The sequence below is a fragment of the Barbus barbus genome (genome assembly GCF_936440315.1).
Source record: "Barbus barbus genome assembly, chromosome: 46".
NCBI lineage: Eukaryota > Metazoa > Chordata > Actinopteri > Cypriniformes > Cyprinidae > Barbus > Barbus barbus.
Genome location: NC_136724.1, coordinates 14,611,062 through 14,624,285, shown reverse-complemented (window position 1 = coordinate 14,624,285; position 13,224 = coordinate 14,611,062). Strand labels below are relative to the sequence as shown.

Here is a 13,224-nt window from a genome sequence, read left to right as displayed (position 1 = left end):
CAGAGCAAGAGCCCACCAGGGCGGAGCAGACGGACCAGGAGCCCACCAGGGCGGAGTAGATGACCACCAGACCGGAGTAGAAGACCACCACGGCGGAGCAGACGACCACCAGACCCGAGCAAGAGCCCACCAGGGCGGAGTAGATGGACCAGGAGCCCACCAGACCGGAGTAGAAGACCACCACGGCGGAGCAGACGACCACCAGACCCGAGCTAGAGCCCACCAGGGCGGAGTAGACGGACCAGGAGCCCACCAGACCGGAGTAGAAGACCACCACGGCGGAGCAGACGACCACCAGACCCGAGCAGAAGACCACCATGGTGGGGCAGAGGACCACCAGACTTGAGCAGAAGACCCTCGCCAGGAAGCAGACTGGGCAGGAAACCATGGCAGAGTCTGAGATCTGGGGGAAACAGAGACAGACAACACAGGGAGAGCAGAGACAGACAATACAGGGAGAGCATTCATGATCTCAGGGGGCGTGGCAGGGTAGGACGAGGATTCATAGACTGCGTTTATAGCCGTGACAGGACAAGGCGTGAGCTCACAGACGGCATCTTTAGCCGTGACAGGACAGGGCGAGAGCTCACAGACGGCCTCTTTAGCCGTGACGGGACAGGGCGAGAGCTCACAGACGGCCTCTTTAGCCGTGACGGGACAGGGCGAGAGCTCACAGACGGCCTCTTTAGCCGTGACAGGACAGGGCGAGAGCTCACAGACGGCCTCTTTAGCCGTGACAGGACAGACCGTGAGTTCAGGAACAGCCTCCGTGGCCGTGACAGGGTAGACAGTGACGTCAGGAACGGCCTCCATGGCCGTGACAGGGCAGACCATGAGGTCAGGAACGGCCTCCGTGGCCGTGACAGGGCAGACAGCGAGTTCAGGGACGGGTGCCACCACTTCGGGAGGTTCTGCAGCGGAAGCCGCCACCTCTGGAGGCACTGGAGCAGACTCGTGGACAGGAGAGGCCTCAGGAGCACAGTGTGCAGCCCACACACTCAAAATGGCAACCGCCATAACGGGAAGTACTGAGGTCAGGGGAACAGTCTCTGTAACAGACAGGGTTGAGGCCCTGGGAATGCCAGCTACTCGCACTGACATCAGTGGTGGGTCCATCACACTGGATATCAGACAGGGAACTTGAAGGACTGACCTTAAATCCTTGGGTGTGACAGACTCTGGCTTGGCAGGCATGACGTGAGCAGACTCTGGCTTGGCAGGCATGACGTGAGCAGACTCTGGCTTGGCAGGCATGACGTGAGCAGACTCTGGCTTGGCAGGCATGACGTGAGCAGACTCTGGCTTGGCAGGCATGACGTGAGCAGACTCTGGCTTGGCAGGCATGACGTGAGCAGACTCTGGCTTGGCAGGCATGACGTGAGCAGACTCTGGCTTGACGGCGACGACGTGAAGGGGTGCTGTTGCTGCCGCCATTTTGTGAGTGAGTGAGGTGTCGTGTTCCTCCGCGACACCCACAGTAAAAGAGGAGCCCACACACAGTAAAGCATAGTCCATAAATTGACTGAGTGACGCACGGGGACCCTCACGGATTAACTGTCGTTTGAGCGGCTGATTGATGCCCTCACAAAAAAAGTCTATTAGTGCATAGTCCGGCAGATCAGAAAAATAGGCGAGATCTAAGTACTCCTGTATGTATTCCTCGAGCGGTCTCAAACCCTGCTCGAGGGTTAACAACAGTCGTGCAGTGTCCATACCTGGCCAATGTCCTCTGGAAAAGCCGCTGGATCCTTGTGTGGCCGAGTATTCTGTTACGGGGCTGACGAGACGTGAGACATGCGGATCCATATGCAAAGCTTTATTTTGAAACATGGTCAGAAAACAGGCAGGGTCAGAGATCGGCAAACAGGTATGGCAAGGGCAAGACAGAGCAATCCGTGGAGCAAGCGTGGGTCAACGATGAGCGAACAGTATCCAAAGGGGCAAGGCAGAGAGAGAATCCAGAGTCAAGAGCAATAATCCAAACGGGGAGCGAACACAGTCCAAACGGCAAGGCGAAGGGTTAATCCAGGAAACACGGGCAGGGTCAGACACGGCAGGAAAACAAGGCAAGACTAGGACGATGGCTCTGTAGAGTTGCTATCGCTTGGGGAGTGATATACGCTAACAATACTCGGCCCTGAGCTAGAGCAAGTCCCAGGTTAAATAGTGTGTGTGATGGGGTGATCAGTGAATTCAGCTGTGTGATCAGTGTAATCAGCTGCGTGTCGTCAGTGCAATGGATTGTGGGTATTGCAGTCCAGAGAAGTGTGGTGTGAGAGTCAATGTGGTGAGTGAGTGACATCTGGTGGTGATTGTCCGGAAGAGCATGGACCAGATTCGTGACAGCATCACCGTTTCCACACAAATATGAAGCGGCAATAATCAGAAATGTTTCAGCAAATAATATTAGAATAATCTCTGAAGGATCACGTGACACTGAAGACTGGAGTAATGATGCTGAAAATACAGCTTTGATCACAGATGCATTTTAAACTATATTTTAAAATATATTAAAATAGAAAGTAATTCTTTTTTAATTATATTTCACAATGTTGCTGTATTTTGTTCAAATAAGTGCAGCCTTGGTGAGCATGAGACTTATTTAAAAAATATTACAAAATCTTAATAACCCCAAACTTTTGTGTAAATGTAATATTTATTTTAAATAGGTTGGTTTGTGTAAGTAAATATATTTAAACTGGTTGTTGAAAGTTCAAATAGATTGTGTTATGTTCTGTAATTGCTGTTAATAAATCTGACAGAAAAAGAAATATGCTAAAGTTTCACCTTTAGGGGTACAACAGCCTGGCAACCTTTTACAAAATATTAACCATGGTTTTATTACAGTAACCACAGTAAAACTGCAGTAACCACAAATTTACCATGGTAATAATAATAATAATAATAAATTTTAGTACTTATGCAACACATGTTTATTTTTCTTGAGGTACCCTCAAAGGTACACCTTATCTAACACACCTTATGCATACTTGTATGGTACTAATATGGTCCCTTTTAAGGGTATAGGTGCACCTTTGAGATTACTGCCCCATTAAACGGCTAAAATACAATTTTAGTATATTTTATTTCTGATAGTCTAAACAAAAAAAGGCCTATGAAATGTTTAAAAAAAAAATCATGGCTTTAAAATCCAATATTAAGTGAGTGTAATTACTGATTATATTCTTTTAATCATTTAAAATATCAGATTAATTTAGAGGAATCGGTATCGATATTGGGCTTGAAAATATCGGTATCGGATCGAAAATAAAATAAGAGGTATCGCCCATGCCTACCCCTAACAATGGGGGGACTGTGTATAAAAATTGTTGTAATTCCTAAAAGCGTTTTGTGTTATTTTTGTTCAACCCCTTGAATTAAACCTTAAGTCTACACTTCAGTTTCATGTTTCATTTTAATTCTATTCTGGTGGCATACAGAGCCAAAATTATGAAAATTGTGTCAGTGTCCAAATATATATGGACCTGACTGTATATATAATTTAGTAAAAAACTTAAGACTTTTTTTTAGCAAAATATTGTTTCTATTGTTAAATATATAGGCTAGTTAAATATTGATTCATTCATAAAGGCCACCTTTAACCCTGAATCAATGCAGTTCAAAGATACAACATTGTTAATTATTAAATCAGGGTAAAGTCTTAAACCAACCAAATACTCTAAAGCTGAATATGTACAATATTTAAATAAATGAAAATGTACATATATTAGTAATTAAATGAGACCAGTCCAGAGCACACAAGGGCGTATTGTAGGCTACAGCTTAAGTGTCCATTTGGGACAGGCGGGGTCTGATGACGGAGCGCGCGTGCACGCGACGGATCAGTAGGATGGCAGGAGCGCGTTCCCGAGCCAGTGCGCGCGGCTGAGGGTGACCCATCATCAAGAACTATGCTGCCTCCATCAAACACCGCATCCCTGCGCCTGTGGCCCGCATATCCCCGCTGAAGCCCGAGTATGCCATCATCTCGCTGCCGCTGCTGGAAGCTCCACACATACGTGCAGAATGTACTTCAACAGACGCTCGAAGAAGATCCACAGCGAGGGAGGTGAGTGTGACATAATCTGCTGACACGGGCGACGCACACTGGCACTGTTTATGCATGCATTTTCTTCGGTGCTCTGGATATTCGCATGTTCCTCTATGTGTACATTATTAATTGCTATATCATATACATACCTAATGCTAGCTATACATATACACACATTAGAAAAGCATCAGATATATTCCACCTGTCCAGTCTAGTGAGGCTCTCTTGTAGGTGACCTGTCATTTTCACTATATACAAATGGGTTACTAGGGTGATGTTCGCTTTTCAGGTGATTGGGGGGAAATTAGCGGCAGCTGTTCTTTTGAGATAAACTCCGATGCGGTTACGATTAATCTCATCCAGATCTGCATAGACCTTTAACAGAGAAACTCCCTGTTGGTGGTTATTTAGCTCATCACGTGACTGTTTAAAGCGCTCTAACTTTCTAAGCTCATATATTCACCTGTTGAGGTCATCATGTGCACGTTATCTAGCTTTTTATTCATTGCTTTACATTTAAGTAAAATATAAGAACATGTCATTTAAATTAGATGCTGTCATGTAGCAGGTACAGGCTTATTAGTTACATTTATGTAGGGTTTATCTTTGCTCTTTTCTAATGTTGTTAATGTCCGGCAGTTTTACTGTCTCCCTTTTATTAAAATATTAATAAATAAATAAATTATTTTATAATATAGAATGTAAACAAAATGTACCAAAAGAATAAATTAAAATCAACCCAATTAAATCATTTAATGACTTTGATTTTATATAAATTATTAATGATTTAAAAAATGTAAAAACCCTTCAACAGATAGGAAATAGCAGAAATTCAAGATGTTATAACATAAAACATTTTTAGTGTTACCTTCAAGCAACACCTTAAAAGGATCTTACTTAATTGTGTGTCATTTGTATACACACTGAAAAAAATTTGGGTTCACTTTGAAACAGTTTTCACTTAGAAATTGGAAGTAAATATCACAAATAGCTAGACAGCTAGAAACTAACAAATTGAATTAACCGTGAAACAAAAACTGAAAGCAATTGAAAGTGACAAAGACTTAAAGTGTAGAGTGTAAGCTTACAAATGCATGCAATATATGGCTAAAATCTCAATTTAGCATTGAGATCTGTTTTATGCAATAAAGCATTGCTTTTTCAAATCCTAGCAATGTCGGTTTAAAATCAAAAGACTGCAAACCACTGAAAGAAAACCACTTACTGCATCACTGCAGTCTTTTATATGCTCTGTTCTGAATGCAAATGAGCCATTAAGACATTTATTATTATTACAAATCTTAGTAAAAGTTTACATATCATTCTCTAGACGTCAGTGGACTGCCTGTTGGGTTTCGGAGTAATGCACCAAACAGGGGCCAAGAATACATCACAAATACACTGCTCTTGAGATTTGAACGTTGGTGCCAGGTTTGAGAGATTGCAGCGTGTTTTGGCAGCAGGTCAGTTCCAGCATGTGTTTAACCGGCAGGGCTTTGTGGGGTGATGACACCGAGGATGGAGTCTTTTTGACAGACTGAAACATATGCATTGTGGATTACAATGAAGGTTTGTTCACAGCATTTGTTTGGCCTGCTCTGACCCAGCATGTTCCAGAATTAACATGCAGGAGCCATATTGTTGGTAACCTCTTTTGTAATTCCGTGAAACGTGAGACTTATCGGTTCTGCTCATGTTAAGAGATGACTGACAGATGTTTTCCTTCGACTTTGTTCTCTGTATGTTCGTGTATAAGTTAGAGCAGAAGCAAAATAACATGCATGTCAAATCAAGTGCTTCTACATACATAGAGTGATTAGATTGTGTTGTTGTTGTTTTAGAGTGTGTTGTAGTCATTTGACAAAAGATAAGCTTCTGATGTCACGTTTGGCTTACATAATCACAGAAGCAATGATGTAATTCATTAAAGGGCCCTGTTTTAGTGATCAGCCGTACTGTTCAGCGTTTCTGTGCATCACTTTTAAAGGCCACATGGGGGCAGCAACTGTAAACTCATCACTCATGGTAGGGAACTGATCTATTTTATTGACTTCTTAAATTACAAAGTGTCAATAAATATTAATATATATCACATTAAACTGATGGGATGCAGATAAGACAAAGTTTCTGTATTTACATCAAAATATAAAGCTGTATATGAATTAAACACACATTATACTTTATTTTAGCATATTTTTCTCTTGTCAGAATGCCAGTAGGGATTACCTAAAAACACTGTTTATAGGTTCTACTTCTATAAATGCTTTGTCAATAATTTTTTGGTGGAATAGAATTATTTGTCAATGGAATATAACTAATTAAGGTAATTAATGCAATGTCATTATGTCATCCATTGCTTGAAATACTATTAAAATTAGCCATTAGGTTACTTAAAGCATCTGAAAAGTTGGTGTTTGTAACTATTCTTCACCTGATTAAAAGAATGTTTTGTAAATTACAGTCATTTGCATTATACAGATTCATCATTGTGGGAAGATGATAGGAGAAAATAGATATTAACTCATCATTTAATCTTATAAATTAATAATGACTTTTATTTGATTTATTATTTTCTGTTTACATTAGCAAGTCTGCTCACTTAGATAATAATAAATCCTTCTGAATTATTCTCTTATTAAGCACCACAATAGCCTTTTATTATTATTTTTTGAATATTAAACAATTATTTTGAGTTGAGAAACATTTTAAGGAGAAAGATGACACATTTAAAGCATTGCTTTTTCATTTCATGTTAGACAGAGAAAAAATGACTTGCTTTGTGTTGTAATGTGAGGCATTATTGAACATAAAGGTGATGAATGATAGTCAGTAAGGTGAAGATAAATCAAAAAGTAATCGACAATAATCTTTTTGACATGTCAGGGGCCCCTTTACACTATATAAAAAAGGCTTTCTATTGAGAGAGTTATTTTAAATATTAACGCTTGAGCACCATTTCTCATCCCTAAAAGCACATTTCTAAGAGTGTTTTGCTCTGTGGTCTTACTGACTTGATATCTTGTGTTGTTTTTTTCTTATGGCAACCCTTGTTGGGGCTCCTCCAGAACAGTTAGTGTTGACCCCTCTTAGCCAGGACTCCCCCCTCCGGCAGGACCAGCCCATTGGCTCCAACATGTGTTCCCACCTGGCAGACAGGTTTGAGAAAAGTGAGTGCTCCCCCTCAAGCGGGCCGCTGCCTCCTGCTACTGCTTGGAGCCTCACAGGTGCATGAAGCCACCGCTTCCGTCAGCCCACACTGCATGGATAGACTAATAAAGCTAACGTTCGCTGCACTCTTTCATCACATGCACACAGACATGGCATGCATTAGGGCTGGGCGGTATGACGGTATATATTGTTGCGAATATTTCAAGTGTGTATTGTTAGAGATACAGCGTTAGATGTTAGAGTGGTAAAGAAACATGTGAAAGAGAAAATATAGAGCGAGAACTGCTTGATGTTAGTTATTGAATGCTTGAATGGTCAAAAGCTCACGTTTATGTTAAAATGTCCATTGAGTAGGTTTGTAAACACAGTCGGTTATGTTTAAGTGAATGTAATAAGTTGGGAGAAAATCGTTTATGTGTATCAATATATTAGATCCGTGCGTGAGGTTTTAAAGGAATAGTTCACCCTAAAATGAAAAATTCTTTAAAATTTACTTACCCTCAGGCCATTCAATATGTAGATGAGTTTGTTTCTTCATCAGAACAGATTTGGAGAAATTTAGCATTACATCACTTGCTCACCAGTGGATCCTCTGCAGTGAATGGGTGCCGTCAGAATGAGAGTATAAACAGAAGATAAAAACATCACAATAATCTACAAGTAATCCACACGACTCCAGTCCATCAGTTAATGTCTTGTAAAGTGAAAAGCTGTGTGTTTGTAAGAAACAAATCCATCAAGATGCTTTAACTTAAACTGTTCCTTTTAGCGAGCCCATAATCCATGATAACACTTCCTCCTTTTAAAAAGTCCATCCCCTGTTGTCCTTTCACATCAAAATCCATTGACATATTTGTTTTGAACGATTTTGGACTTGGTTTTTCTCTTTAAATGGTGCTTGATCTTAGCATATTTCACTCCTGATTCAGAAAAGACAACTTTTTCACTGGCAGCGTTATTAGTTAAAAACATATTAAAGATTAATCGGTTTCTTACAGACACACAGCTTTTCTCTTCACAAGATGTTCATTGATGGACTAGATTCATGTTTATTCATTGTGACATTTTTATCAGCTGTTTTGACTCTCATTCTGACGGCACCCATTCACTGTAGAGGATCCATTGGTGAGAAAGTGATGTAATGCAAAATTTCTCCAAATCTGTTCCGATGAAGAAACAAACTCATTTTCATCTTGGATGACCTGAGGGTGAGATCATTTTCAGCTAATTTTAATCTTTGGGTGAGCTGTTACTTTAAAGTGTCAGCAGCCTAATAAACCTGCTGCCGTCTGTGTCAATAAAGTTAATCTAACAACAAAGGAAAAAGAGAAAATAACTCTACAAAAGTTATGCTCTTGACTGAATAACTTGTATTTTGAATAAGAATATTTATATTTACATTTGATTATTCATTTTTATACTGCATGTTAAATAAACCTACTGCACCTGAAAATCTTATTTAATTTGTATATATGTCCTATGTTTGTAATTTGCTGCTTTGTCCTTATTTTTAATAGCAAAAATATACTGGTATACAGGTGCTGCTCATAAAATTAGAATATCATGAAAAAGTTTATTTCAGTAATACCATTCAAAAAGTGAAACTTGTATATTAGATTAATTCATTACACACAGACTGATATATTTCAAATGTTTATTTGCTTTAATTTTGATGATTATAACTGACAACTAATGAAAGTCCCAAATTCAGTATCTCAGAAAATTAGAATATCAATTAAGACCAATGCAAAAAAAATGATTTTTAGAAATGTTGGTCAACTGAAAAGTATGAACATGAAAAGTATGAGCATGTACAGCACTCAATATTTAGTTGGGGCTCCTTTGGCCTGGATTACTGCAGCAATGCGGCGTGGCATGGAGTCGATCAGTCTGTGGCACTGCTCAGGTGTTATGAGAGCCCATGTTGCTCTGATAGTGGCCTTCAGCTCTTCTGAATTGTTGGGTCTGGCGTATTGCGTCTTCCTCTTCACAATACCCCATAGGTTTTCTATGGGGTTAAGGTCAGGCGAGTTTGCTGGCCAATCAAGAACAGGGATACCATGGTCCTTCAACCAGGTACTGGTAGCTTTGGCAGTGTGTGCAGGTGCCAAGTCCTGTTGGAAAATGAAATCTGCATCTCCATAAAGTTGGTCACCAGCAGGAAGCATGAACTGCTCTAAAACTTCCTGGTAGACGGCTGCGTTGACCTTGGACCTCAGAAAACACAATGGACCAACACCAGCAGATGACATGGCACCCCAAACCATCAATGACTGTGGAAACTTTACACTGGACCTCAAGCAACGTGGATTATGTGCCTCTCCTCTCTTCCTCCAGACTCTGGGACCTTGATTTCCAAAGGAAATGCAAAATTTACTTTCATCAGAGAACATAACTTTGGACCACTCAGCAGCAGTCCAGTCCTTTTTGTCTTTAGCCCAGGCAAGACGCTTCTGACGCGGTCTCTTGTTCAAGAGTGGCTTGACACAAGGAATGCGACAGCTGAAACCCATGTCTTGCATACGTCTGTGCGTGGTGGTTCTTGAAGCACTGACTCCAGCTGCAGTCCACTCTTTGTGAATCTCCCCCACATTTTTGAATGGGTTTTGTTTCACAATCCTCTCCAGGGTGCGCTTATCCCTATTGCTTGTACACTTTTTTTCTACCACATCTTGTCCTTCCCTTCGCCTCTCTATTAATGTGCTTGGACACAGAGCTCTGTGAACAGCCAGCCTCTTTAGCAATGACCATTTGTGTCTTGCCCTCCTTGTGCAAGGTGTCAACGGTCGTCTTTTGGACAACTGTCAAGTCAGCAGTCTTCCCCATGATTGTGTAGCCTACAGAACTACACTGAGAGACCATTTAAAGGCTTTTGCAGGTGTTTTGAGTTATTTAGCTGATTAGAGTGTGGCACCAGATGTCTTCAATATTGAACATTTTCACAATATTCTAATTTTCTGAGATACTGAATTTGGGACTTTCATTAGTTGTCAGTTATAATCATCAAAATGAAAGGAAATAAACATTTGAAATATATCAGTCTGTGTGTAATGAATGAATATAATATACAAGTTTCACTTTTTGAATGGTATTACTGAAATAAATCAACTTTTTCATGATATTTGAATTTTATGACCAGCACCTGTATGTCATTATCATGAATTAAAGTTTCTCATAAAATGAAATAATTTACGTGCAGTAATAAAGAGATTTTGGTCGTATCGCCCACTCCTAGCATGCATCAAGTGATGCACCAAAATGCATGCATGCATAACGGAAATAACAGTACTTCTGATGTGGGTGTTAGTCGATAAGCAGACTGTGACGCTTGCATGGCTTGTGCTGTGCATGAAGTAGCGGGTGGCTGACGTGCCTGGTGGTGTAAGTGAATGATCTCACCTGTGCTCTGGGATAAAGCCTGGTCAGGATTAGATACAGGTGAAGTTGCAGAGCCGACAGAAAGAGGATTACCCTCCCTGGTCACTGTGCCTGTAAGAGGCTTTCATTCCTCATTCACCCTTTTCCATCGCCATAGCGGCCCCCAAGCTGCACCCCCGTTCCCCTTGGGGGCCACCAGGACCTGTGGGTCACCTTGGCAACGGGAACAACATGTCACGTCGAGGCCGCAGGAAGTCTAGACGGGGCTCTGTAGGTAATGGGTTTCCAAACGTCTGGTGGAGTGGCCACACGTGAGCATGTGGGAACTTGGGATGGGCGGATCAATTATTGATGCTTCTGATATTGATGCCACATTGAGAGGATTGATCCACATAGAATTGATCCTCAGTGGTTCATTTAATAGCAATGCTTTTATTATTTAATTGGCATGAAAGTTAATGTGCATCAGGAAAAAAAAATATTTTTAGCAGGTAGTGTTGCTCATCACCAGAATGCTGAAAAGTCACAGCATTTTCAAAAAATGTAGATTTTTTTTTTCAACTTTAGCTGTTTTTCATATTTTTTAAGTTTTGAGTTTTTTGTTCTGTTCATTTTTCTCCCATATAATAGTATTTAGTATAGTGATAGTATTTATTGAAATTTAATTTTGACATTATTACTAATAATAAGGAAAACCTGACTTTTATTCTTTAGTTTATTATTTCATTATTTTACACAAGAAAGGTCTGTAACTTTGTAACTTAAATTATGAAGCTAAGTTTCTTCTAAATTGGTGTCAGTGTCATCTCAAAATATCTCTAATCATACTATGATGAATAAATTATTACTTTTTTAGTAAAAATATTTCATACAAACATTAAACAATGTAAAACCAATGACATGTTTAAAAGAACTAATTAAAAATATTAAATTAATAATGTATGTCCAAGTGTGTGAACAGCTTTTTATTGTGAACTTTGACCTTTGAAATACTTTTACACAACTTTTTGTATTTTCAAAATACAACTTTATATTATTAATTAATTAATTAATTTCAGTTGACCCCCCCCCCCCCCCCCCCCCCCAAAAGAAAAACAAATAAAAAAATGTCAATGTGTTTTAGGCACTTTTTTAATGTGTTAGAAACATAGCATCAATTTATACATTTTTAATAGACATACAATTATTTACATAGAGTTTCTTGATTATTTAAATAGTTTTTCATGACTGAAAAATCAAGGGACAGATTTGTCATAATTTTGATAATGATCCTGGACAAACAGAGCAATGTTTGCCATGTTAATTTTCTATGATATAGGACTTGGTATAGGAATGACATTTTCCCCTCAGAAATCACAAAAACTTTATATTTATTAGAGGTATCAGTACCACTGATATTTGCATTTGAATTGAACAAATTACTAGTATCGCCCATCCCTAGTGGGAGACTGTAGCTGTATGAAATTTGCAAATTAAGAGCCTCCTTGAGCATGTAATATTTTTTTGACTTTGGCTTTTGCTGGGTCATCTATATTAGCCTGTTCACTGTCCCCTTGAACCGGTTCCAGTGCCATTGTGTTGGGGTTTGCAGAAAATTCTAGACAACAGAGGAATTTGACACCCATTTGAACAGCATGACCATAGTCTGACTAATCAGAGTAGTATAATAAAGACGGAGAGATGTGCAGTGATATTGCATGGAATATGAGAGGCCCGCTGAATGAATGCATGCGGTATAAGAGAATGCGGTGGGTAAAGTGAGCACGGTTACAAAGGCGTAGGGATGAATAATGCAACCAGGGCTATTCATAATTTAAAAGCATACTGCTTTTTAGTGGTGAAAAGCTGGCAGATGGCCAAATGACCACACTCACCCCAGACTGTGCCCAGGGTCAAACTCCGTGATAGGTTCAGACATCACTAATCAGAAGCACATATGTAATTGACACGTTATTTTTTTACATGCTTAATGTTATTAAGAATAAAATATCTACAGTATCTCTCAGCTATAATGCAGTAAAGGGACCCCTTTAACTTGCACATTACTATAATATTAAGGTTACAATTAACAGTCTAGCCCAGGGGTCACCACACTCGTTCCTGGAGGGCCAGTGTCTTGAAGAGTTTAGCTCCAACTTGCCTCAACACACCTGCCTTGAAGTTTCAAGTATAGCAAGCAAGACCTTGATTAGCTGGTTCAGGTGTGTTTAGGGTTGGAGCTAAACTCTGCAGGACACCGACACTCCAGGAACAAGTTTGGTGAGCCCTGGTATAGCTCAAATTATTAAATTCAATGGCCATTTATTTTTAGATAATCAACACTCGAATAAAAAATTGTATGCAAATATGTAAATTGCACATAGGTTTGCAAACAGATGGAACATTTCTGGTATATTACTGGAAACTTACCAGGATTTTTTGGGAAAGTTTCAGAAAGGCCTCTTTACAACTCTAACTGCACGTAAGGCAATTTTTACATTAACCTTTATACTGTATATAACCTTTATATATTTAGTTTTATATCGTTAATTTATTGCTATAAAGATTTTAAAAAAGGTTTTAGGGTATTAATATACATTTTTTATTTTGGAAATCAAGTTTTTAACCATGTTTTGAGCTGAAATGTT

At 39.8% G+C, this 13,224-nt stretch overlaps 1 protein-coding gene across 3 annotated transcripts in view; it reads left to right on the top strand.

Annotated features, from left to right (window-relative positions):
- Nucleotides 1-3,813: 3,813 nt before the first annotated feature.
- Nucleotides 3,814-13,224, top strand: part of LOC306864887 (phospholipid-transporting ATPase IB-like) — a 61,581-nt gene continuing 52,170 nt past the window's right edge. Inside the window, exons 1-2 of one of the 3 annotated variants that reach the window (XM_079409166.1) lie at nucleotides 3,814-4,069; nucleotides 7,117-7,218. In XM_079409166.1, the coding sequence (XP_079265292.1) occupies nucleotides 4,027-4,069; nucleotides 7,117-7,218 (145 nt within the window). In that variant the 5' untranslated portion in view covers nucleotides 3,814-4,026. The remainder of the gene's footprint in view (nucleotides 4,070-7,116; nucleotides 7,219-13,224) is intronic. The other 2 variants (XM_079409167.1, XM_079409168.1) reach the window with 2 other exon arrangements.